The 26,577-nt window shown below is 48.7% G+C and overlaps 1 protein-coding gene across 1 annotated transcript; it reads left to right on the top strand.

Moving 5' to 3' along the window:
* The first annotated feature begins 32 nt into the window (after positions 1–32).
* RELB (RELB proto-oncogene, NF-kB subunit) lies at positions 33–26,513 on the top strand. The gene is made up of 11 exons (XM_074314162.1): positions 33–351; positions 1,254–1,301; positions 6,556–6,896; positions 14,394–14,551; positions 15,892–15,983; positions 16,163–16,294; positions 17,853–17,957; positions 21,720–21,935; positions 22,745–22,813; positions 22,935–23,012; positions 25,722–26,513. The coding sequence occupies exons 1-11, from the start codon at positions 48–50 to the stop codon at positions 26,105–26,107; spliced, it is 1,929 nt and encodes a 642-aa protein (XP_074170263.1). The 5' UTR covers positions 33–47; the 3' UTR covers positions 26,108–26,513.
* The last annotated feature ends 64 nt before the right edge of the window (positions 26,514–26,577 follow it).

The raw sequence follows: 26,577 nt of genomic DNA, 5'->3' as shown, positions 1-26,577 counted from the left end.
GGGTTTTCCCGTTCCCCTTGCGTGACGTCACGACAGGGTGCAAGCCAATGAGCCCGCAGGCCCGCGGCGCCGGGGAATTCCGCTGCCCCGCCCCCGCCCGCCGCTCGCCCGGCCCGGCCCGCGGCCCCCCGCAGCCCCGGGCGCCGCGCGTCCTGCCCGGCTTGCGGCCCCAGCCCCTGCGCCGGTCGCCCGACCCGCAATCGTCCGCTGGACTGTGCTGCCTGGCCACCGGCCTGCCCTCGTGTGTGTTTTGGTCTGGGCCGGCCTCTGGGCCGTCCGTCCCCACTGGTCGAGCCATGCCGAGTCGCCGCGTCGCCAGACCGTCCACTGCGCCGGAGCTGGGGGCCTTGGGTAAGCGGGGCCAGGCTGGAGTTCAGGAGAGGAGTCTGTGGCGGGACTGGAGATGCGAGGGTTCTGGGGGACCCGGACTAGTCTGGGGGTTCCTACAGGAGTCTAGGGGTTTTGCGGGGAGAGTGTGAGGGTTTTGGGGACACTGTATTAGAGGGAAGGAAGGAGGCAGAGGATGGTGACGGGGTCCGATGCAAGGTAAGAGAGAGGCGTCCCACTACAGAGTGAGGAGGGGGCGGGGCCTGACCCTGAGGCAAATAAGGGGGCGGGGCCCGACTCCGGGAGGGGTGGGGCTGGGAGCTGCTTCTGAGGGGTAGGGACCCGGCCAGACTCTGAGAGGGCAAAAAAGGAGGGGCTTGGCTCACATGAGGGGCGGGGCCTGACTCCAAGAAGGAAGCAGTTTCCTACTCAGAGTAAGGGGCAGGGCCTGGGCGAAAGTAGGGGGCGAGGGCAGACTCCTAAAGAGAGAAGGGGCGGGGCCTGACTGGTGGAGAGAAGAGGGAGGGCCTGTTCTGGAAGAAGGGCGGGGTCTGGCTCAGAGAAGAAAGAGTGGGTGGGGTTTGCCTCGGAGAGTAGTGGTCTGAGAGGAGAAAGGGACAGGCTTGACACTGAAAAAGTGAAGGGATAGGGTCTGACCCCAAAAGAATGAAGGGGACGGTGGCTTTCCTAACAAGTTGAGAAGGGCTTCTCCGGGTCCGACCTTTAGGTAATGAAGGAGCGGGGACTGAGTGTGATGAAGGGTGGGGTGAGTGACAAAAACAAGGGGACCAGTCCACGAGTTAGGTAAGGAGGGAAGGCCAGACTCTTTGGGCGACAAAGGCACAGTACCAGGGGAGGAAGGGGGTAGGGTTGAGAGATTATGTGGGATCCCCATCATCTCCTGAGACTTGCCTCCCTCCCTGCAGGGCCCACGGACCTGTCTTCGCTCTCTCTGGCCGTTTCCAGGACCACAGGTGAGCAGCCCTCCACAGTTCCTGCCCACCTGCACACTCAGGACGGGGAAGGGGGGACTCCATTGGACAGGCCTCTGTCTGGGGGTTTCACCGAGATCCACCTGAGCTTCCTTGACGGTGTCCCTCCCTGCTGGTTGAGATGGGGGTTCCAGATGCCCCTACCTCCCAGGTAATTAGGCGCTGGATAAAACTAAGCACCTATTCACATTCTAAGGGGAGTCCTCTATAGAGATTCACCGTGGTAGTAAAACTCTCCATCTCTGGCTTTGGGGCTGGGATTTACATTCTGGTGCCACCCCCTCCCCCTCACTGTGTGAATGCCTACAAGTCATTTCCCCTCTCTGGGCTTCAGTGTTCCTCATCTGTAAGATGGGCATAATATCAGCACCTCCCTTTTAGGGGATCCAGAGGATTCAATGAGCTGATACAGGTAAATTTTCAAAGCAGTGTCTGGCACACAGCTCAATAAATGTTAACTGTTAGCGGTATAATAATAATATAATACAGTAATAATAACTATTATTATTAGGCAGTCTGTAACAGTGGTTCTTAAACCTTTGTGTGCATCGGAGTCACCTCGAGAGCTTGTTAAAACAGATTGCTGGGCCCCATCTCCAGAGTTTCTGATTCGATAGGTCTATGATGGGTTCTGAGAGTTTGCATTTCTAACAACTTACCAAGAAATGCTGAGAACCACTAGTTATACAGTCCCTCAGCCTGTGCCATCCAAAATTCAGTGCTGCCCAAAGAAATGCAGAATCATGGCCAAATGACAACATCCTCTCTCTTATAAATGTGCTGAGATTTGGAGGGTTAGGGGTGAGTCCACATGAAAACTCAGTGGCCCCAGAAGGCTGCGTCTGAGCCTCTCTCTGGAGGTAGAATCTTGGGATGGCCCCTAGAAGTGCTGGCCTGGCTGTGGAGGAGGCTCTGTGGGTTCTCTCACAGGTCTGTGAGTTGGGGGGGTGTTGAAAGGTGGGAGGTGGTATTTGGGACAGGTACTTCTCAAGCACTGGTTCTGGGCAGGAACAAGGCTGAGACTTTTCTGGTCTGAGACCTAGATCTTTGGTTTCAATTGAGATTAATTTCTGATGTCATCCATTCAATAAATATTTATTGAGTACCTGTTCTGCACCTGGCCTGGTGCTGGGCAGTGCTGGGGACTCATCAGTGACTAAGACAGCCTTGACTCTGCCCTCATGGGGTTCCTTACCTAGATGTGGAGGCAGACATGTAAACAATAAACTAATAATTAAATTATAAAATGTGATAAAGGCTATAAAGAAATCTTGGGGTCAATAACATCACTTAGCAGGGTGGGGATGGGAGGCCTGCTTAGATAGAGTGGGAGGGAAAATTTCTCTCATTTTGTTGGGCCAGATACATACTGGGCCCTGGGTGTACAGTGGGGATGGGGCAGACATGTTCCCCACTCTGTGGTACTTACTAGAGGAGACAGATATGAATCACTGTAACGTAAAGTAATGTAAAATCCCAATCATCCCATATAAATGATAAAACAAAACATCTAACTGTAAGTGACTGCAGTGGGGATTCTGGGGGCTACCTGGGGTACAGTGGTCAGGGAAGACCTATCTAGGAGGTGACATTTGGGCAGGGAACTGAAAGAAGAGGAGGAGGCCATGCAGAGAACTGGAAGAAGAGCATTCTGGCAGAGACCAACCTGTACAAAGGCCCTGAGGCAGGAAAGACAGCTAGCTTTCTGCTCTCACATCTCCTCAAGCGTGGCCTGCCCTGGCTGCTCCTGGATGGCAGCAAGTCTGCGTGGGAGGTTGGGAGGTGGAGTGCGAGGTGTTATTTGAGCTGAGCTCTGAATAAGGAGAGGAAGTTCCCAATATTTCCTGGCTGAAAGAGGATTTTAGATACTGATATTAGCTAAGCTTTATGGAAGACCTAAAGTGGTCACACCCTGTGCTAAGCAATTTTCCTGTGTGATCCTGAATTCTCACGTTAATGCCTGAAATAGGAGCTCAGACTTCATTTTATAGAGAAGGAAGCTGAGCGAGGTTAAGCAACATGCGCCAGGCCACACAGCCAGTGAGTGACAGCTGGGATTCAAACCTACATCTGTGTGACTCCACACTCCGTGCTCTGAAACCACATCTTCCAACATGCCCATTTTATAGTCATACCAGCTGAGGCCTTGAGAGGGGAAGTCCATAAAATAATGTCCCCCAACATCTTCTTTAAGAGCAGCCAGCATTTGTGTAGCATCTACTATTGCAGCAGTTCTAGTGCTTCCCGTATAGTATTAGCTCATTTAATTTTCACAGCAGCCCAACGAGGCAGGCTTTATTATTGTGTCCATTTTATAGATGAAGAAACCAAGGCACAAACAGGTTACATAATGGGCTCAAGGCCATACAGCTAGCAAGTAGCAGAGCCAGAATTTGAACTGAGGCAGTCCAAAGCTCTGGCCACTGCTGCCCAGGCCTCAGTTTCTCCCTACGTCGTAGGTGGAACTCCTTGAGGGCCCAAAGTCTAACCTGTCTTTGGGTCCCCAGGTCATCCAGCACAGATTGCCTAAGAAGGGTTTTCCAAGTTGAAGTGACTTGAAATTGGCCCTGCTAGTGATCTACAGCATGTCCCTTCCTCTCTCCCAGCCTCAGTGTCCCCATCTACCAAGTGAGGGTGTCTTCCCCACCCTGTTGACTTCACAGATCGCATGAGATAAGGGGTGCAGGAATACTGTTTTCCAACGAGCAAAGGTCTGGCTGTCAGGAGCCACTCCCTGAGAGTGGAGGAGGAGGACAGGTCTGGCAGCGGCGCTGGTCGGTGTCTGAGGCCAGCGCCAGCGCGGGCAACCCTAGGTGGGGCGTCTGGGACTGGCTTGCCCTCCCTTGCTGTGTGACTCCAGGCTCGCTCCCTCTAGGTTTCCCCTTGTCCTGTCTGTGGCATGAAGGGAGGTTGGTTTTGGTTTCTCCACAGCCCCTTTAGGTCTGAGCTTTCCTGAAGAGGTGATCAGGGCTTCCCCAGCATTACGGTTACTCCCTCCTCAGGAAGCGGGGACAAATCCAGGATGGTGGGTGGACACCGACGGGGGACAGGGCTAGATGCAGAGTGGGCAGCTGCCTGGAGGTGGAGGATTGGCTTCCTGGGATCTTCAGACACCAGCCAGTGACCTCTGGGTGGGCTGTAGGGAGGGAACACCCCTGCATTTTGTTTAGAATCTTGGGTTCATTTTTCCCCTGGTAATAAGACCCTTGGCTTTTCCTCAAATTCTCAACACTTTATAATCCCTAGCCTAAATGTTTTTTGGTAGGCATTTGAGGGGACCCTGACCCTGGAACCCCACTATTGAGAGTTAAAGGGAGGGTAGCCCCAGAGGGGGAGATGGGTGCTAGGATTTGGCACCCCAGGCAGTCAGCGCCCAGTTTTCCAGGATGTCGGATGTCGGAGGGGGGAGGGTACCCAGATGGGATATGGGTGGGGAATCTGTCTTAAAAGATAAAAGTCTTGATCACTTACTGGACCTCACCTTTCTCTTTCTCTCTCTCTTCCTTCCACAGATGAATTGGGTGAGTATCACATGGCAGGTTTGAGGGGAGGCTGGGGAGTCCAAATGCTGACAGACAGCGAGCTTGGTTTTCCTTGTTGGGGGGTTGGGGAGAGGGTCAGTGTGACTTCCAGGACTGTTGGGGGATTTTAACAAAGTCATGTTCCTAAGATATTAGCAATGCATGACACTTAGCAAGATTCCACATACCCTGTTTCCCCGAAAATAAGAGCCCGACAATCAGCTCTAATGCATCGATTGGAGCAAAAATTAATATAAGACCCGGTCTTAGTTTACTATAAGACCCGTTATTGTATAATACAATATAAGACCCGTTATTGTATTATATAAGACCGGGTTTTATAGTAAACTAAGACCGGGTCTTACATTAATTTTTGCTCCAAACAACACATTAGAGCTGATTGTCCGACTAGGTCTTATTTGCTCTTAGAGCAAAAATTAATATAAGACCCGGTCTTAAATTAGTATAAAACCGGGTCTTATTTAATTATATGAGACCGGGTTTTATAGTAAAATAAGACTGGGTCTTATATTAATTTTTGCTCCAAGAGACACATTAGAGCTGATTGTCCAGCTAGGTCTTATTTTTGGGGAAACATGGTATGTCATCTGCCTTTAGTGTCGCTATTACTACTAATGTTCATTCCTGCAATGAATTGTTTTGAGCACCTGCCACCTGCCAGGCACTGAGCATTCAGCCACAGACCAAACAAAGTCCCTGCCCTCCTAGAGCTGACATTCTAGTGGGGGAGACAGTAGGAAAAGGAATAAGGGCTAAAGGCTGGGAAGGAAATAAAAAGAAAGAGGGAGAGATGGCTTGAGGAAGACATCAGATGGGGCCTTTCTGAAGAGGTGACATTTCTGCTCAGATGGGAGGATGAGAAAGGGCCAGCAGGGTGTGAAAAGGGGGAAGCATGGAACAGGCAGCCGGGGGAGCAAGTACAGCACCCTGAAGAGCGCCAGCAACAGAAAAAAGACTGGATCAGGGTAAGAGGGACGGTGGCGGGCCCAGGACAGCAGGGGCCAGTGCACACAGGCTCTGTGGCCAAGATCAGGTGCGGTGGGGGTTTTGTTTTTGTTTTATTTCTGAGATGAATGGAGCTTGGGGAGGGTTGGTTTTATATGGAAACGGTGTTCACTTTGACTCCAAGGGAGATGGAAGGCGCTGGAGGCTTCTGCCAGTTGCTGGACAGGGTCTGACATGAGATCCCTCTGGCTGCATGCAGGGGACAGACTGGAGCAGGGGCAGAGGTTCAGATGGAAGTCAGGGAGGGCAGACCACGGTGGAGGCAGTGGGGACGGAGAGAAGCGATGGGAATGTCAATATACACTTGAGATAGAGGCAGAAGAAAGTCACAGACGGGACTTGTAGACGTAGGTTCATGAGCAGCTAATACAGATGCACACTCTTCCAGATTGAGCATTTGGTGGTTGGTGGTGCTATTACGGAGCCGAGGGGACGTGAGGGTGCAGGAGGGAAACCAGACCGCTCCCCTCTCCCCCCGGGTTTCTGGCCTCAAGAACTAGGGGGTGCTGTTTGCGAGAAGCACGGCAAGGGCTTTTTTGTGTTCGGAGCTGACGCCCCTGCATTCGGCCCACAAGAAATGTCTAGATTGAAATGAATGGATTGGACAAGGCAAGAACGGCACGGGTCTGGGGTCTCCAAGCCTTTTCTTTTATAACCGGCCTTACTCCCGTTTTTTGCTGCTCTCACAGAGATCATCGACGAGTACATCAAGGAGAACGGCTTCGGCCTGGAGGGGGCGCCGCCGGGCCTGGGCGAAGGGCTGCCGCGCCTGGTGTCTCGCGGGGCGGCCTCCCTGAGTACCGTTACCCTGGGCCCCGCGGCGCCCCCGGTCACACCGCCGCCCTGGGGCTGCCCCCTGGGCCGGCTTGGGGCCCCGGCCCCGGGGTCCGGGCCGAGGCCGCATCTGGTCATCACCGAGCAACCCAAGCAGCGCGGCATGCGCTTCCGCTACGAGTGCGAGGGCCGCTCGGCCGGCAGCATCCTCGGGGAGAGAAGCACTGAGTCCAGCAAGACGCTGCCCGCCATCGAGGTGAGGCCCGCGGCCCGTGGGGCTCGCGCTTCCCCCACCCCCAAGATTCACATGCATGTATTTATTAATGTATTTGATGGTGGTTATTATTATTACTGTTGCTGTTGTTGGAGCTGGTAATACTATCACTTAGCCTCAAATTCAAAAGAGCTCTCAAAGAAAAGCCTTCTTCCCGGCAATTTGGCAGTATTGACCCAAATTATCATTGCCTGTTAAGGCAGGGTAGCTTCCTGGTTCACAAGCGAGGTCTTAAGAATCAGACTGCCTGCTTTCGAATCCCTGTTCGGCTGTTTGTTAGCTGTGCAGCCTTGGACAGGTTACTCAGTCCCTTTTTGTCTCAGTTTCCTCCTCTGCAAAATGGGATAATAATAATAACCGACCAGCTGGGGTTGTTGGCAGGAGTGAATGAGTTAATTATATATGCTAAGGACCTCCAACTGTTAAGTGCTCAATAGAGATGAGCTACTAATATCATCATCATCATCATCATCATCACGCTTAGGCTGGGCCGATCCACTTCTAGGAATTTATCATGTAGCTATGCCTGCATCTGGGCTCAAAGAGGGAGGTCCAAGGTTATCCACTGCAGCCTGGTTTATATAGAAAAGACTTGGAAACTTGAATGTTAATCAGTAAGAGACTGGTCAACTAATCAGTAAACATCCACACATCAGAAGTCTATGCAGATGTAACAAATATATCTGTGTATGTGTGCAGATAAGTGTAAATAACTATAGTTAATACAGAAAAATTTTTAAATGAAGACTCCCTTGGGTACTGATGTGGAAGTTTCTCCAGGACACACTAATAATCCTCCCCGTCCAAACTGAGGCGCAGAACCCTGCTTGGAATATTATACTATTGTGTTAAAAGAGGGAAAAATAACACTTCATATTTGTATTTGCGAATACGTACATAAAGAAACTCTGGAAGGAAAGACAAAAATTAATAGAATTAATTTTTGAATTAATTTTTGAATAGAATTAATTTTAGAATTAATTTTTAATTCTATTAAAAAATTAATAGACTAAATTAATAGAATTACTTTTGGGGAGGAGTGTTTAATGGATAAGGTACAGGTAAGATTTTTAAACTATATGCATCTTTATTTTGTTTTAAATTTTTGAATCATATGATGTGGTTAAAATGTTCAAAAATGTAAAGATTCATATTAACAGAATTTGAATTAAGTTAAAATGAACAAAAATTACCCAGAACCTGTGGGCTGGTTCTCCCCTAGAGGTAACCATTGTTAGCAGTATCCTTCCAGAAGTATTTCATGATCATATAGGCAAGTATATACATACATATACTATCCCCCTCTTTGTACACAGAGAGGAGCAAAACATATATACAGATGGTCCCAGACTTACCATCTGGTTCGACTTACGATGTTTTTGACTTTATAATAATGCGAAAGCTGTACGCATAATAAATTACATGAGATATTCAACATGTGAACAGGCTTTCTGTTAGATGATTTTGCCCAATTGTAGGCTAAATGTAAGTGTTCTGAGCACATTTAAGGTAGGCCAAGCTAAACTGTGAAGGTTAGGTGTATTAAATACATTTTCAACTTAATGATATTTTCACTTACAATGGGTTTATTGGGACATTTTTTAATTTAAGAATAAGTTTTTAAGTTTAAGAATAGATCTTGGAGCTCAGCTCACATCAGATTGTGTGAAGCTGCTTTATTCTCTTTACCATGGTATCCTGTTGTGTGGACATGTGGTAATTTATTGTTCAGTCTCCTATTGGTGGGCATTTAGATTGTTTCCCACCACTACAAGCAGGGCTGTAGAGAACAACTCAGTTCATCTATTATTTCCTTCATGTGTGTCACTCAAATAAGTTCTGGAAGTGGAATTGCTGGTCAAAGGTAATTGGATAGATATTGTCAAATTGCCCTCCCTGGGTTGTATCCACGACTGTTTCTCCCAGCGGTGCCAGAGAGGCCTGGTTCCTTGCTCCTCCCCAATACGGAGCCTTCATGTGCTTCTGGATCTTTGCCCAAATGTTTAGTGAATCTGAATTGTGTACTAACTATTCCACTGCCCCAGATCCTAGCCCCAGCTTTCCCCTGATATCCAGCCTCCTCCCTGGTCACCAGCTCCCAGACTCCTCCCACCACAAGGCAGCCAGAGGGGTCCTGTTAAATTACCCATCTGCTCCTCTCCCCTGCTCAGAACCCTCCCTTGGCTCCCCAGTGCCCTCAGGAGGAAGCCCAAGCTCCTTCCTAGGCTTCCAAGATCTCTCATTGTCTGGCTCCTGCTGCCCATTTCCCACCAGGCCCTCCACACTCGCCACCTTCCATCTACCTAGCCTTTCCCATGCTGTTCCTCCTGCCTGGCGTGCTTTTCTCCTGCACCCTGGTCACCTCCTACTCACCCATGAGGCCTCAGCTCACCGCAGGGATGCCTCCCCTGAGTCTTGCAGCAGGTCTGAACTCCCTCGTGTGAGGTCTCCTGCCTTCCTCTCCCTTCGTGGGATTTGTACTCCTGGCTTTATTTGGGGGATTAGCAGAGCAACCCTGTCCTTCCCTAACAAGTTGGGATTTTAGGGTCAGGAATACTTGAGTTTGAGTCCTGGCTCTGCCACTCACCAGCTGTGTGAATTGAAGCAAGTCCAGTGCTTCTCTTGGCCTCAGTTTCTTCGTCTGTAAAATGGGGATGAAGCTCCGGCCCCCAAGACACTATGGTAGCACTGGCTGCTGCTCCCTTTACACAGCTAGATTGTTATAGTTGTGTTTGATTTGGCTCCAGGTATTGTGGCCAAAAGCAGCCTATAGTCAGCCAGACATGCTGGTTAAAAGGATGATGTCCTTTGAAATGTGTATTCCCAGTCACTGGATTTTCAGGCATGGGGCAAGTGTGGTGCATTGACAGGCAATCATGGCCCCTTATCTATCTTTAAGCATTTTGCCTGTTTTTTCCATTTGATAGGAGATTTTTTCAACTTCATGCCTCCACTTTTTCTTTTGGAAAATTTATAAACTTACATAAAATAGACAAGAATAGCACTATGAACACCCATCCTCCTTTTACCGCATTGGTTTTATGTGTGTGTCTCTCTATCTTTACATAGACATTTATAGAGATTGGAAAGTGAGTCGGAGATATGATAATACTTCACCCAAAATGTTTCAGCGTGTATCTCTCAAGAACAAGGACATATTCCTACATGTAGGACCTATAGAGTCTAAATCCCATTATTACACTCTAGCAACTTAATATTTGTACAAGTCTATTAGCTAATATTAAGTCCATATTCTAATTATTCCAGTTGTCCCCAAAATATCCTTTATGGCTGTTGTTTGCTTGTTTAATACCCAGTCCAGGATCACATGTTGCGTTTAGTTGTCAGGTCTTGCTATGGTCTGAATGTTTGTGTCCCCCCTACACTCCCCCAAATTCATATGTTGCAATCCCAACCCCCAGTGTGTGGTATTAGGAGGTGAAGCTTTTGGGGGTGATTAGATCATGAGGGTGGAGCCCCCGTAAATGGGATGTGTGCTCTTATAAAGAGACCCCACAGAGCTTACTTGCCCCTCAGACTATGTGAGGACACAGGGAGGAATTGGCAGTCTGCACCCCAGAAGAGAACTCTCACCAGAACCCAACCATGCTGGCATCTTGCTCTTGGACTTTCAGCCTCCAGAACTGTGAGAAATTTCTGTTGTTTATCAGCCACCCAGTTGATGGTATCTTATTATATGGGCATGACTGGACTAAGGCAGCTGGCTTTGCTGCCCTTTGATCTGGGTCAGTTTCTCAGTCTATCTTTCTGTTTCGAGATGTGGTCATTTGTGGAAAACAGGACGGATGTTTTGTGGAACGTCCCACATTCTGGGTTTGTTGGCTGTTTCCAGATTAGATCAGATTATTCATTTTGGCGGGAATACCCCAGTGGTGATGCTGTGGCCTTCTCAGTGTCTCCCATCAAAGGACCTGGGGTGGCTGTTTGCTCTGGTATGTGATGCTGAGTCGGGTCCCGTGGTTAAGGTAGTGTATTAGGTGGCTCAGGCGGCCATAACAAAATGTCACAGACTGGGTGGCTCGAACAACAGAGATTGATTGTCTCACAGTTCTGGAGGCTAGACGTCCAAGACTGAGGTGTCAGCAAGGTTGGTTTCCTCTGATGCCTTTCTCCCTGGCTTGCAGGTGGACCCCTTCTCGCTGTGTCCTCACATGGTCTTTCCTCTATGTCACACTTGTCTGGTATCTCTTTGTGTGTCCAAATTACCTCTCCTTATAAGGACACCAGGCAGATTGGACTAGGGCCCACCCTAATGGTGTCATTTTAACTTAATCACCTCTTTAAAGGATCTGTCTCCAAATACAGTCACATTCTGAGATACTGGGGGTTAGGGATTTAAATATAAATCTGGGGGACACACAATTCAGCCCATAACGTGTGACCACCAGGCCTCTCCTTTGTAAAGGTACAGCTTTCCCTTTGTAATTAGTCAGTTATCTGTGGGGTGATTGTTGTAGGCTGTGTTTTCCTCAGCCTTTTATTTCTAAGTCTTCTCAGGCAGTTATTTTGGCTCGGTGTTCGTTTTGATTTCAGAGAGTTAACAGAAAAGGCCCAATAATAGGGGATGACCTGTTTCTGAATCTGGATTCAGGTTTCTCATCTCCATCTTTTAGAGGAGGAAACAGAGGCTCAGAGAGGGTGTGTTACTTGCTCAGGGGCACACAGCAAGTTTACTCTGATAATTACTGCCATTTACTAAATGCTCCTATTTGCCAGGTACTTAATGATACCCATCTTATAGTTAAGGACAATAAGTCCAGAGAGGTTTATCACACAGATGGCCAGTGGTAGAGCATAGATTTTGTTCCAGGTTTGGTTTACTCAAAGGTATAATGTGTCCATCGTCTTGTGTGACATCTCAAAGATGAAAAGCTTTCAGGCCTGTGTCTTCATGAATTCTGAGAGTGTTGACCCTGAGCGCTTCAGAATCTCCTAATATTACAAAGAGCTGGTTAAATACATGGTTTTAATCCTATCGACTCAATGAAATGTACAGATAATCATACCGACTTCTCACAATCGTCCCCAGAATCCATAATGCCCTAAATTTAGTATGAAGGAGAAATAAAAGGAAAATAATACAGCATAATAAGCACTTTTTTTCAGTATGTAAATGCTCAGGCACAACCCCAGGGAACCATAATGAAGGTGAGAATTGCTTTTGACTTCATTAATACAGTGGCCATGAATGCAGCCTCACCTAGCCTGGTGGAGTTGGTGACTTAAATGCTACACACCCAGAGTTGCTGTTAGTGATGGGATTTACTGAAGTGTCACACAATTCTCAGTCTAGACAACATCCAGTTTTCTTTCAGTTAACATGATGGCTATAATCCTTGCAAATTCAGCATATTTTAAATTATGGGAAAAAATACTATATATGTAAAACAGTGCTAGGTTCTGGACTGTGATCGTTTTCAACAGGTTTGTCACTGACATGAGTGTCGACGGGACGTTCAGAAGTCTTGCAGGACTTGTGTGGGACTGTCCTTGGTGGGTAGGCTGTGTAGCATCTCTGGCCGCATCTACTGCGTTCTGAGGGTCCTCGTCTCAGTGTCAACCCAAATCGCCCCCAGTATCCCGAACGTCCGCTAGAGGGCAGTATTACCCCCACTGAACCGCACTGGTCCATTATTTCATAGGCACCGGCTTTTGAAGTTCAGAGCAGGATCCCAGAGGGTAACCCAAGAAAGCCAAGTCGCCGCGTGGGTCTGGGCCCATCGTGTAAAGGGGCTGGTTTTTATCCGCCGCCGCCTGTGGCTGCTGAACAGGAATTCAGCCCCGGTTGCCACAATTTCCTTTTTTTAAAAAGATGAATCTGGAAATCTAGAATAACATGTCTCTCATACCTTTTAAATGTAGGCTCCAAATTTTTCCCAGCATTTATTAAAAAAAAATTTTTCTTACTGTTTTCTAGTTTTTTAAAGTTTCATTGAGGTATAATTGATATACAAAAGTTATGCATATTTAATGTATACATTTTGAGATAGGGTTGTGTCTTTGTTTTTTTAAGGGTTGCATAGCTCACAGTGGCCAATGCGGGGATCGAACCCGCCACCTTGTTGTTATTAACACCACCTCTCTAACCAACTGAGCTAACCAGTCACCCTTAATGTACACATTTTGATGAGTTTGGGTGAAAAATTTTAATCAATAGAAAAATTAAAAGAATAGTAGAGTAAGCACCTACCTGTGTACCCTTCACCTATATTTACCGGTTGACATTATGCCTCATCTGTCGCTCTCTCTCCACTCACACACAAACACACATGTGCCCACACACAAATGCACCTGTTGTTTTTGCTGAACCATCTGCAATTGATTTGTAGATATCATGCCACTTCTAGATGCTTCAGTGTGCATCTCCTAAGAATAAGCTCCTGCACGGCTACAATACCGTTGGTACCCCTAGGAAAATTAACAATTCCATAATATCATCTAATATAGAGTCCGTACTTAGATTTCCCAGTCGTCCCAAAAATATGTTTTATAGTTGTTTCTTCCCCCTCAATCCAGGATCTGATCAAGATCATATGTTACATTTGGTAGTCATGTCTCTTTAGTCTCTCCTTTTTTAAAAATTGAATTATATTTAAGTTATATTTGATCTTAAAATAAAATTTATATTACAATTATAATTAGTAAATGTAAACTTTTAATTTTGAAAATTTAAATTTAATTGTAATTATTCAATTCAGTTTATATTTTAATAATTAAATTAACTTTGAATATAAAGTTAATATAAATTTAATATTTTATTAAATTTATATTAACTATATATTAAGTTATACTTTATCTTCATATATACATATATATTAAGAGCAACTCTTACAGCTCTATGAATTTTTACATACATATAAACTGTGGAATTACCAACCAGATCAAAACACATTATTTGTTTTCCCGTAACTAAAAATATGATGCCCATCTTTTAATTGTTTTTTAGGACACTGATATTTTTGACCCACAATTTGGGTTTTTCTGGTGTTTCCTCACTGTTAAATTCAGACGATGCCCTGCTGGGGGGCTGTCACAGCAGTGATGTTGAGTCCTTCCCAGCCATGGGGGTGCCTGAGTCACTTAGGTCCAGTACTGGTGAAGCTGACATCGATCACCTGGTTAGTGGTGTCCACCAGCTCTCTCCGCTGTAAAGGCACCTTTCTCCCCTGGTCGCTAGCAGGTTATCTGTTGGCCCTGCTTGGAGACCCTGTGTGCCTCCAATTTGTAAAAGTCTGAGTGGCCAAAGGAAGCACCTCCATGGGGCAGCCGTTACGTTATAAGGCCCTCAGGCCACAGGTTGGAAGCCCCAGGTTTAGGATCTCAGAGGGGTCTTAGGCAAATACCTAACATCATCCTGGGGGGAGAAGGGTGGGGAGCTACCCAGGGAGGCCACAGGGAGTTTGGATGGGTGCAGGTATCTGCGATGGGACCCCCAAAAGAGCACCTGTTTTCCTGCAGCTCCGGGACTGTGGAGGGCTGCGGGAGGTGGAGGTGACCGCTTGCCTGGTGTGGAAGGACTGGCCTCACCGAGTCCACCCCCACAGCCTCGTGGGGAAAGACTGCACTGACGGCGTCTGCAGGGTGCGGCTCCGGCCTCACGTCAGCCCCCGGCACAGGTACCCACCCCTCCCCTTGGTCATGGCGATTCTGAAAGGCTGAGCATCACCCTGGAGAACCTTAGGGCAGGGGGCAGCTTAGCCAGACTCTCCCTGTTGCATTTCCTAGATGGGGAAACTGAGGCTTGGGGGTGGTGGGGGTCTTCCCCAGGCCTGGAGCCCTGCCCCACACACATTCACACATTATAGTTATCCCCATTTTGTAGAGGAAACTGAGGCTCTGAGAGGTGAAGACATGCAGGTAGCCAATGGCAGAGCTGGGATTTGACTCCAGACCTGACTTAACTGCAAGGCCCATTCTTTCTCTCACTTTGTCATGTACATGTTTTTAATACAAAAAAAATTAAAAGGTTCAGAAAGGGTGGGCAGTGAAAAATAAATGTCCTTCCTTCTTTGGTCTTCCAGGTACCAGTGCCCCTTCTTGGAGGCAATTAAAAATATGCTATGCATAGATATATTGTTTATGCATAATTATTTTTTTCTCCCCTTATAAATGGTAGCAGACACTTGCATCACATTTTTGTGTTCCAGTAAGTACATCTCGGAGATCGTTCCTATCAGAACATTTAGAGCTGCCCTATCCTTTTTACTGGCTGCATCATATTCCGATGTGTGGGTGTACACAGTGGCATACTTGAACAAGTCCCCTATTCACAGGCACCTACAATGGTTCCCATCTCCTAAGGCTCTATGACTAACTGTGCTGCAGTGAATGGCTTTCTGTGTAGATCATTTCTTCTCTAGGGTAAATTCCTAGAAATGAAATTGCTGGCTCCAAGGGTATACATGTATACTTTTAGTGATTTATACATTTAGTCTCTTTGTTCCCTGCTGTATCCCCCAGCGCCTAGCACATGCCTGGCACACAATAGTGCTCAGAAAATATTTGTGGAATGAATGAATACTGCCAGATCATCCTCTAATGTGTAATTGCTGGAGCACTTTACAGCCCCAACAGCAATGGGTGAGAGCACCTGATTCTCCACAACCACACCAGCAGGGGGTATTAGCAAATGTTTTAATCTTTGCTGTTTGGATGAGTTAAAAAAAAATTGGCATTGCATTGGTGTTTAATTGGTAGTTTTCTTACAAATGAAGTTGGTCAGTGTTGTCATGTGGAAAAGATAAGGGGTGTTCCTAGGTTCTCTCAAGGATCCTTGACACCCCTGAGAGCTTCAAACCTCAGACACCCCCCCAAAGCTGGGACCCTTGGGCCCGGGACACCTCAGTCCCGAGTCTGTGAGCCCTGAGGCAGCATCTGCTGGAGCCCTCCTGTGCGTTAGGGCCACACCTGCCCCCTTGTGAGTACCTCCTTTATCCCCTTCTCTCCCCCCACGCAGCTTTAACAACCTGGGCATCCAGTGTGTGAGGAAGAAGGAGATCGAGGCCGCCATTGAGCGGAAAATCCAGCTCGGCATTGACCCCTACAATGGTGAGTCTCTGTGCCCAGCCTGATCATCTTGTTCCCCAAACCCCTCTCCCCTCTGCCTGCCCCATCTCCTCACCTTCTCAGGGCCCCACCATCTCCTCCAGCCTAGCCCTTCTCTGTCCCGTCCCCCCACCAGGCTCTCCACCCACACCTCACTCAGCTTTCCCTCTTGTCTCCCACAGCGGGGTCCCTGAAGAACCACCAGGAGGTGGATATGAACGTTGTGAGGATCTGCTTCCAGGCCTCTTACAGGGACCAGCAGGGACAGATGCGCCAGATGGACCCCGTGCTCTCTGAGCCCGTCTATGACAAGAGTGAGTCAGGGTTTTGTGTCCATAGATTGTCCTTGGCTGCAGGGACCAGAAAGCCCCACATGCAAGGGCACAAACTAATAGTGAATCCTTTATTTTTATATGTCTCACTTGTGAAGTCTGTTCCTGTGGATTCAGCTGCTCAGCAGTATCGGGGCACCGGTTCAGCAGCTCTGTGCTTCTCTTTGTTTTTCCCTCATAGTCATGAGCTGGCTGCCACAGCTCCAGACATCACGTCTATATTCAAGGCATGATGGGCACTGTCACCATGTATGGTGTGCAGGCGGTACACTGCCCAATTCCAGGGGTCAGCATTTACTATGTAGCCAATGGCAACAGGCCTCCTAGTGTTGTAGAATGTACAACCTGTACAGCTGTACTAGGCAGTCCTAGGGAACAGGCAGCATGAGTAGTAGTAGTTCTCTCTTTGATAGACAAAATAATGTATTCCCCATAGTGCCCCTGGGAGACTTCTGCTTATATCTCATTGACCAGAACTTGGTCCCATGGCCACCCCCTAGTTGCAGGGGAGTCTGGGAAAGCAAGTATTTAGGTTTCTTATCCTTTATAGAGGAGTGCAGGTGTGGAAGAGGGGATTGGGAATGGCTGGTAGGTTTTAGCAAGCCTACAGTGAATACCACAGCATCAAAATGGGGAAGGATACTATTTCAGTCAAAGCTTTTATGGATGCAAGTGATAGAATCCCAACTCAGATGGGCTGAAAGAGAAAAAAAGAATTTGTTTATTCCAGTAACTAAAAGAATCCAGAGGTAGCACAGCGCTCCGGGTCTGGCTGCATCCAGGTCCTCAGAGATGTCATTGGGGATCTGTCTCTTTCCGTCCCTCAGCTACGTATCCTCCATGTTAGAGTCATTCTTGGCAGTGCCCTCCCAGGCAGGAGCAACATGACTGTGTGCGACCAGCTTAGCACCTCTCCCCCACTCCCAAAGAGAGCTGCTCTTAACCAATGTTTTTGCTCAAAGTCTCAGGGCTGTCTCTCATGGGCCTGGTTTTGGTCATGTGCTCCTCTCTGACCAATCAGCTGTGGTCAGAAGGAGGTGATAGTCTCATTGGCTGGGTCTGGGGCCCATGATCAATGCTGAGCTAGGGAGTGGTCTCAGCCCCACCCAATCAAACCCGTGACTTAGATGGGAGGATAGTCCCTCGGGAGAAAATTGGGGGCCTGTTAACAGAAGAAGGGCCAGAACTGCTAGATGGGCAAAACAATAGGTGTCCACTACAGATTTCAGGCCATTAACCTCCATCTGAGAATTGTCTCTGACCCTTGCCCTTGCCCACCCTCCCTGGGGTCTGAGGGGCTCCCTTTTGGCCAGACACTCACCAACCTCAGCATGAGGACTTGTGATTGTCCATTAACCCTTCTTGTCTGAGCATCTTCTTTTACCACCCAGACCACGGGTTCCATGAGGGTCAGGCCCCCTGGCATCTCCATTTCCCACCTCCCCACAGCCCTGGTGGGCACCCACGGGGCACCTGGTAGGGATTTGATGACTGAATTCTCTTCTCCCTCTTACTCCTTCTTCCTCTTGCTCCTTCCCAGAGTCCACAAACACGTCCGAACTGCGGATTTGCCGAATTAACAAGGAGAGCGGGCCATGTACGGGTGGCGAGGAGCTCTACCTGCTATGTGACAAGGTGCAGAAAGGTGAGGGGCCAGGGGCAGCAAGCGGGCAAAGGGGGGTCTGGCAACTTGAGGGGGTAGCCAGGGAGCCCAGGAGGGTGAGCGGGTGAGCCGGAGCTGGCTAACAGAGGCAATGGAGTAGAAGGATCTGAAACTCTGGTTTTGGAGTCAGACAGAGCCGACTGGTTCATTCGCTCACTGCGTCACTCACTCGCTCATTCACATACAAAGATGGAGGGCCATCCGTGCTGGCCCACGCTCAATGCCAGGCAGGCCTTACCATCATAAGCTCACTGTCTGGGAGACTCTGATACTAAAATGGTGGAGTTGCACAAATCAACGCTTTATGATGATTGTGATAAGGTCTGTGGAGGAAGAAAGCAGAGGACAGGAGAAACATCTCCATGTCACTCACGTCTGCTCAAATGGTCTTTCTTCACATAGCGTTTAAAAAAGAAAACTTCCACTCAGGATTGCCTATCTGCAGAAAAGGCAGGAAGGAGCCTTCCCTTTTACTGTGTATATCTTTTCTGCATCCTTTGCGTTTTCTATCATGTTACTCTATTTTAAATAACATCACCACCAACAGTAATAAAGAGCTAATTTATCTTGCTCTTACTATATGTCGAGCTCTGTTGTAAGCACGTTGCACGCATCATTCATTAGATCATCTAATCACCTCAGAGTTCTATGAGGAAGAGCCTATTATTATAATACACATTTTACTGATGAGGAAACTGAGGCACAGAAAGGTTAAGTAACTTGCTCAAGGTCACACAGCTAGGCAGGAAGAGACAGGATTTGAATCCAAGCAGTCTTTGTTGTTCATCATTTCTTCTGGGAGGAAAAATTATAATAGAGTGTTGAAAAAAATTTCAGGAAGATGGTGAAAAGGTAGTATTTGGAGAAAAATTATACTGAGAAAGGAGATAGAGAAGAATGGCTGGAGGGGTTGTGGGGCACAGTTTTACTTAGGGGGACCATGAAGGACCACTCTCAGGAGATGGCATTGAAGCCATGAAGGATCTGTGTGGCTGTCTGGGGAAGAGTGTTCCAGCAGAGGGAACAGCAAGTGCAAAGGCCCTGAGGCAGAAGCAGGTCTGGTTTTTGGAGGAACAGTGAGGCCAATGGGGTAAGAGGGCAGCAAGAGGGGAGGAAAGTGGGAGAACCTGCCACAGCCCCAGGTTGTGTAATTATATACTTAAGGTCTGTCTCCCTCACTGGGTCATCAGGGCAGGACCTGGCATTGTCTTGATGAACTGCTGGGTCCTCAGAAGCACCACAGTCGACGACCAAGCACACGTGAGATTCTCAGGAGAAAAACCTTGGCTACAAGGTTCACTCTTTTTTTAAAAAAAAAAACAACCAAAAAACCATTTTAAGCATTTTAAAGTGTACAGTTCAGTGGTATTTAGTATATTCACAATGTTGTGCCTCCACCACTATCTAGTTCCAAAACAATTTCATCATCTTAGAAAGAAACCCCGTACCCGCTGAGTAGTCACTCCCTGTTCCCTCCCCCTCCAGCCCCTAGCAACCACTAATCTGCTTTCTGTCTCTGTGGATTTGTCTAGTCTCATTTCATATGAATGGAATCCTACAATATGTGTCCTTTGTGTCTGGCTTCTTTCACTCAGCACGATGTTTCCAAGGTTCATCCCTGCTGTAGCTTCGTTCCTTTGTACGGCTGAGTACTATGCCATTGTATGGAGAGACCACATTCTGTTTATTCATTCGTCTGTTGTTGAGCATTTAGGTAGTTTATGTCTTTCCTATTGTGACTAATGCTGCTATGTACATTTGTGCACAAGTTTTTGTTTGAACACTGTCTTTAATTCTTTGGGTATATACCCAGGAGTGGGAGGGTCTTATAAAATGTTGAATGAATGAGCAGATGGTTCTTGGGTGGCTCCTCTGTGCCGTGCCCTGTGCTGGGCAGTGCTGGGACAGCAGCAGTGGCAGACAGGCCCCCGCCCTACCCTCACAGGGCTCTCAGTTCAGTGGGAGGTAAGGAAAGAGATACAAATGATCAACGTGGATAATGCTGAGGGAAGAAGATAAACTGCTGAAATTGAACAACCGAAGACGAGTCATGGTCCAGGCATCTGGGAAGGCTTCCCAGAGGTGGGGACATGTGAGCTGAGATCTGAGGAAGGCCATGGAGATTGTTAGGGGGCTGGGACTTCGGGGGGGGGGGGGCAGGTAACCGTTCCAGGCGTGAGTGAATGACTGGAGGCAGGTGTGAGTCCTGGTCCATCCTTCCTTCACTGGTTGATCGCAAGTAGTTGACTTCCCCACCTGCGCCTCCATTTCCTCATCCCTAAAATGTGTCACTGGTAGGATGACCCCGGATCCCAATTACATAAGAAGTACGTACACTACAAAGAATTGGCACTAATTGAAGGTTTTCTGAGTGCCAGGCCTGGAGCGAGTCCTCTGCATAATGCTAATAGGAACACCGGTACTTAACATGGACTGAGCACCTATTATACCCTAAGCCCTGGGCTAAGCCCCTTCCATGGAGTTAATCCTCCTAAATCCTGTGAAATAGGTACTGTGGGTTTTTTCTGGTAGGATAAGGAAATTAGGCCTAGAGATATCACATAACTTCTCCAAGCCCTTGCAGAGCTGCTAGTGAAGAACTCTAGTCTGCATGGATTCCCATCTTGGCTCTACCACTTGCTGGCTGTGTGACCTTAGACAAGTGACTTTACCTCTCTGTGCTTTTGTTTCCTCCTCTATATAATGGGGCTCCTAAAAGTACCTACTTCGTAGGGTTATTGTGTGACTTAGAGGCAATCTATGTGTGTCTGACACATATAAAGCCTCAGTATGTGGTGTGAGCATGATGAGAGAGGCAATGCAATAAAACAAGAAAAAAGAAGTAGCAGGCGGAGTAGTATACTGAATTCTGACTATTTCCTACCAGCTGTGTGACCTTGAGTAAGTGTCTTAACCTATCCATGCCTCGGTTTTCCCATCTTTAAAGTGGTTGTGTAGAAAAGAGTTAACATAGCAGATCTGAGACTGTTACCCTTTGAAAGGCCTGTTTACACAAGGTTGGCCCTTGGCTGACTTCTGGGAATTTGTATTTTGAGAGGGTTCCCAGCAGGCCCTGACTGATAAGAGTGGCTCACTGTGCCTACACTGTTTGTATGAGCAATCCGGTTTGTGTGGAACACTGGCTTAGCTTCTGTGAGTCTGGAATTTTGGTATGTGCCAGGCAGAGGGTGCTTAGGTGATCAGCCCCCAATAAAAAACCCTGGGCTCTGAGTCTCTAAGGAGCTTCTTTGATAGACAGCATGTTGTGTGTGTTGTCACAGTTTGTTTCTGGGGGGAATTGGTGTGTCCTATGTGACTCCACTCGGAGAGGACTCTTAGAAGCTTGAGCCTGGTTTCCTTTGGCTTTCGCCCCAGGCACCTTTTCCCTTTCCTGAGTGTGCTTCGTATCTTTTTGCTGTAATAAATGAGAGCTGAGTGTGACTATATACTGAGTCCTGTGAGTCCTTTTCATGAATCACTGAATCTGACGGTGGTCTTGGGGCCCCCTGATGTGGTGGGAATATTAATTCTACCTGTCTTTTGGCTTAATATATAATGAGGTAATATAAAAATTCATAAAACACTTAGTGACTGGTATATAGTAGGTGTTCAACAGAAAGTTAGCTGTCACTATGATTCGTTTTATTCTTAGGAATATTAATATCGATTTTGGGGGAGACTGAGTGAGTTGGGGGCCTGGTGGGCCAGTGTCCTGGCTCAGCTGATGTCCCCACTTTCCTGCAGAGGATATATCGGTGGTGTTCAGCAGGGCCTCCTGGGAAGGCCGGGCTGACTTCTCCCAAGCCGATGTGCACCGCCAGATTGCCATCGTCTTCAAGACACCGCCCTACGAGGACCTGGAGATTGTTGAACCTGTGACAGTCAACGTCTTCCTGCAGCGGCTCACCGACGGGGTCTGCAGTGAGCCTCTGCCCTTCACGTACCTGCCTCGGGACCATGGTAACCACAGCAAGCCAGGGTGACCCACGACCCCGAAGACCAAGTCTTTGGCCTTGCTTGGGGCGACCCTGAGGGGAAAGGGGAAAAGGCAGAAGTAGAATGCAGGCTCAGAGCTGCACAGACTGGGGTTCAAATCCCAACTCTGCTACTTACTGGCTGTGTGATCTAGGCCTCACGGAACCTCAGTCTCCTCCTGTGCAAAATGGAATTAACAATAGTACCCACCTCAAGGTATTTTGGGAGGATTTAATCATTCTTCCCCTCATCGTGTCTGCTCATACCTGGCCCTGTGCTGGGTAATGCTGGGCCACAGGGGTGACCAAATAGTCCCAGCCCTGCCCTCATGATTCTCATAGTCCTGTGGGTGGACAGACCCATTCCCATATAGTGGCAACAAGAGTGGGCAGGACTGGGATGGAATTGCTCAGGGGATTCAGATTGCATAGAGGGGGCGTATGACCCAATCTTAGGGGTCAGGGAGGGCTTCCTGGAGGAGGGGACGGCTTAGCCGAGGATGAAAGGATGACTAAGTAGTTCTCCAGGGAAGAGATGGGAGTTGGGGAAGAATGTGTTAAGCAGTTAGAACAGCAGGTACAAAGGCCCTGAGGCAGGATGGTGCCTAGGGTATTCTAGGAACAACAAAGTATGGCTAGAAGTGGATTTGGGTTTCATTCCGATTAAGATGTGGACAGCTATTGGAGTTGGTTGGCCAAGAACTGGAACCACTCCTCAAGTTTAAATGGTCTCTAAAATTCATTCTCAATCGTTTTTATTGATGGATTACTTTGTCCCTGATATCTCCTGAACAGACAGCTACGGCGTGGACAAGAAGCGGAAACGGGGGATGCCTGATGTCCTTGGGGAGCTGAACAGCTCTGGTGTGTCCCTTCTGCCCCTTCCCCTGGGAGGGGATGACTGACCCCACTGCCCGGCCCTGCACCAGGCTGGGGAGGAGGGGCTGTTGGGATTCCAGGGGTCCTCATCTCTGCCTTCCCTCAGATCCCCACGGCATCGAGAGCAAGCGGCGGAGGAAAAAGCCGGCCTTTCTGGACCACTTCCTGCCCAGCCACAGCTCAGGTGGGTCCCAGCTGTGTGCCCTGGGGTGAGCCAAGGGTGAACTACAGCCCTGCCTTTCGGGCCTCTTCAGGCTGCACAAGAGCTCCCACAAGGCCCGTGATGCACCACTTAGCCAGCAACATAAAATGGGAATAGCGGTTCTGGACAGTCAGGAGGTTCTGATCTCCACTGGGCCATTTACTTACTGTGTGACCTTCTCCAAGTTGCTCCACCTCTCTGAACCTAAGGTGCCCCTGAAGTCTCACCACATACCTACCTTGTTAGCCTTTTAAAATTTAATGCATTTATTTTACAGACACTGTATGACAGGCCCATAAGTGCTCTGTGTGTATTTTCTCATTTGATCTGTACAATCACCCTACAAGGTGGGTGCTGTCATCCTATCAGCCCCCGTTTTACTGGTGAAGAAACTGAGGCCCAGAGAGGTGTGTCTCTTGTCTGAGGTCATAGTTACTTCCAGGTGGAGCAGGGAGTTGCATCTGGGAGTCTGTACAGATTTATGATGATGGGTGTGAAACAGGTAGCAGGGAGTGTACATGGATAAACGGGGGTGGTTGTCAGAGCCAGCCAACCTTGAATTCAAATCCTGTCTCCAGCCCAACCACCCTCTGGCCTCTTCTACCCCTGCCTTTACCTCAACTCATGCCAGCCTCCTGTTCCCATGAACTCCAACCCTATCTGATTGCCATCAGAGGCTTGCCACTAGCTCTGGGAATGTTGTCCTCAACACGCCCACTGCCCCAGGGCACCCAGCTCCCAGCCAGCCACCAAACCACTCAGTCTGCCCAGCCTGGACCACTCTAGCCAGTTCCACCCTGGAGGATGCAAGTACCACCTGTTGCCCCCCACCCCACTGTAACTGGTAACCAATGAATGCCCAGCAGTTCTGCCCCTAGCAACCACCAATCCTAGCCCACTTCATCAGCCTTCAATCCCCAATCTCTGAAGCCCTTCCTCATCAGCCAAGGGCCATTCATCTACTTCCCCTCATCACTCCAGTTTACCAATGTGTAAGGCCCACTCTCTCAGCCTTGGGGCAAAACTGCCCTGGCACTATTGGGTAATGGTTAGGAGCATGCTCTCTGGAATCAGACTCGGTTTGAATTCTGAGGCCACAATTTAGTCACTGTGTGGTGTCTTTGCGCCTGTTTACTCATCTGTCATATCAGATGGAAACCCTACCTCTCAGGGTCCTTTCTAGAATTTATTGAGGTGATGTGACAGTTGTTTAGCATAGTGCTGGCACAGAGTTAGTGCCCATATGTTAGGAACTTGCCAGAAATCAGGAATGCCACTGCATTTGTTATGATCATGTTTAACTGTATTCACAGCAAACCCCAAAATAACAGGGGCTTCAACAGAACAGAACTTTATTTCTCCTCTCACATAAACACAGCCCAGAGGTAGGTGGCCCAGGAATGGTTTGTTGGCTGCATGATCATCATAGTACCAAGTGACTGCCTTTTTCAACTCACAGTTTCTATCTCATGGTCCAATATGGCTGCCGCAGCTCCAGCCATCATGCCCACATTCCAGCCATCAGAACTTAGTCACATGACCACATCAAGCTGCAAGGGAGTCTGGGAACTAGAGTCCCAGAAACCCTGTATCTCTCTCTCTCTCTCTCTCTTTTTTTTTTTTTTTAAAGATTTTATTGGGGAAGGGGAACAGGACTTTATTGGGGAACAGTGTGTACTTTCAGGCCTTTTTTCCAAGTCAAGTTGTTGTCCTTTCAATCTTAGTTGTGGAGGGTGCAGCTCAGCTCCAGGTCCAGTTGCCGTTTCTAGTTGCAGGGGGCACAACCCACCATCCCTTGCGGGAGTCGAACAGGCAACCTTGTGGTTTTTTTTTTTTTTTTTATTAAATTTATTGAGGTGACAATTGTTAGTAAAATTACATAGATTTCAGGTGTACAATTCTGTATTACATCATCTATAAATCCCATTGTGTGTTCATCACCCAGAGTCAGTTCTCCTTCCATCACCATATATTCGATCCCCCTTACCCTCATCTCCCACCCCCCGACCTTGTGGTTGAGAGCCCCTACTCCAACCAACTGAGCCATCCGGGAGCTCAGCGGCAGCTCAGCTCAAGGTGCCTTGTTCAATCTTAGTTGCAGGGGGCGGAGCCCACCATCCCTTTCAGGACTCGAGGAGTTGAACCGGCAACCTTGTGGTTGAGAGCCCACTGGTCCATGTGGGAGTTGAACCAGCAAGCTTGTGGTTGAGAGCCCACTGGCCCATGTGAGAATCAAACCGGCAGCCTTTGGAGTTAGGAGCATGGAGCTCCAACCGCCTGAGCCACTGTGCCAGCCCCCTGTATCTCTTTTTGAGATAAGCATAATCAGCCTTTGCTGGTGAGGTTTGTCTTGTCTCAAAAAGAAAGACTCTCCTATAATCACACTTACCATTTTACCTTCCAATTTGGGGACTGATGACTTCTCCCAGGTCTCCCATAAAGTGGAGATTTCACTTTTTGGGTTGTCTCTATATTGGGGGGGGGGAGAGAGGGCTTTTGAGCCTTTTCTTCCTCATTCGTGGGGAAAACTCCCCAGCACTGCAGGAACATGGTTTCAGCCCTGGTTCTCCTTAGGATTAAAGGCCACGCTGATAATGCATTTAGCATGGGGCTGGACATTCGAGTTAGCACCTGGCTAGAAGTTGACCCTAAAGCCCACCACCATACTTCCTTCTCTCCTCATATCTGCAGGCCCGTTCCTCCCACCATCAGCCTTGCTGCCAGACACAGACTTCTTCCCCGGCACCGTGTCCCTGCCCGGCCTGGAGCCCCCTGGCGGCCCGGACATCCTGGACGACGGCTTTCCCTATGAAACCACGGCCCCCACACTCTTCACCATGCTGGACATGCTGCCCCCAGCGCCGCCACTCGCCAGCGCTGTCCCGGGCAACGGGGTAGCAGGAGCCACGGTCGGGGAGCCTCCCGGCCCCGAGCCGCTGACACTGGACTCATATCAGTCTCCCAACCCCGGGGACGGGGGCACTGCCAGCCTTGTGGGCAGCAACATGTTCCCCAACCAGTACCGCGAGGCGGGCTTTGGGGGCGGCCTCCTGTCCCCAGGGCCTGAGGCCACGTAGCCTCCGCGGTGAGAAGGAGAAGCTCTGGGTGGGGAGGAAGGTGAAAAGGGCCGTGCGAACCCAACCAGGATGTCCAGCACCCCCATCCCCTTGGACCATCTTTGGTCAGATCTCCCGACCTTCTCATCCTGAATCGGACGTTTTCAGCACCGGCGAGAAGCTGCGCGGCACCGATTTCCCCTGAGCCTGTTTTGCAAATGAGAAAACAGTCCGGAGGGGAAAAGGGATTTGGCTCCCGTGCACTAGCTTGTTAAAGCTGCCTCAGCCCCCACAATTGGGGACACCTTCTCCCGGAGGATTCTGAAGAGTGTACATATGGGACGAGGGTGCAGATCCCCAGCCCTCCATCCCCATGAAGGTGGGGTTGGTTGTTTTTTCAGTCTTCCCAATAAAGATGAGTTTTTGAGTCGCGGGGTTCTTGTTTCTTCTGGACTCGGGAGACGCCCCACACCCTTAGCACAAAGCTTCCA

The sequence above is a fragment of the Rhinolophus sinicus genome, linkage group LG11, assembly GCF_036562045.2.
Source record: "Rhinolophus sinicus isolate RSC01 linkage group LG11, ASM3656204v1, whole genome shotgun sequence".
Lineage (NCBI taxonomy): Eukaryota > Metazoa > Chordata > Mammalia > Chiroptera > Rhinolophidae > Rhinolophus > Rhinolophus sinicus.
This window is presented reverse-complemented; position numbering and strand designations above follow the sequence as displayed.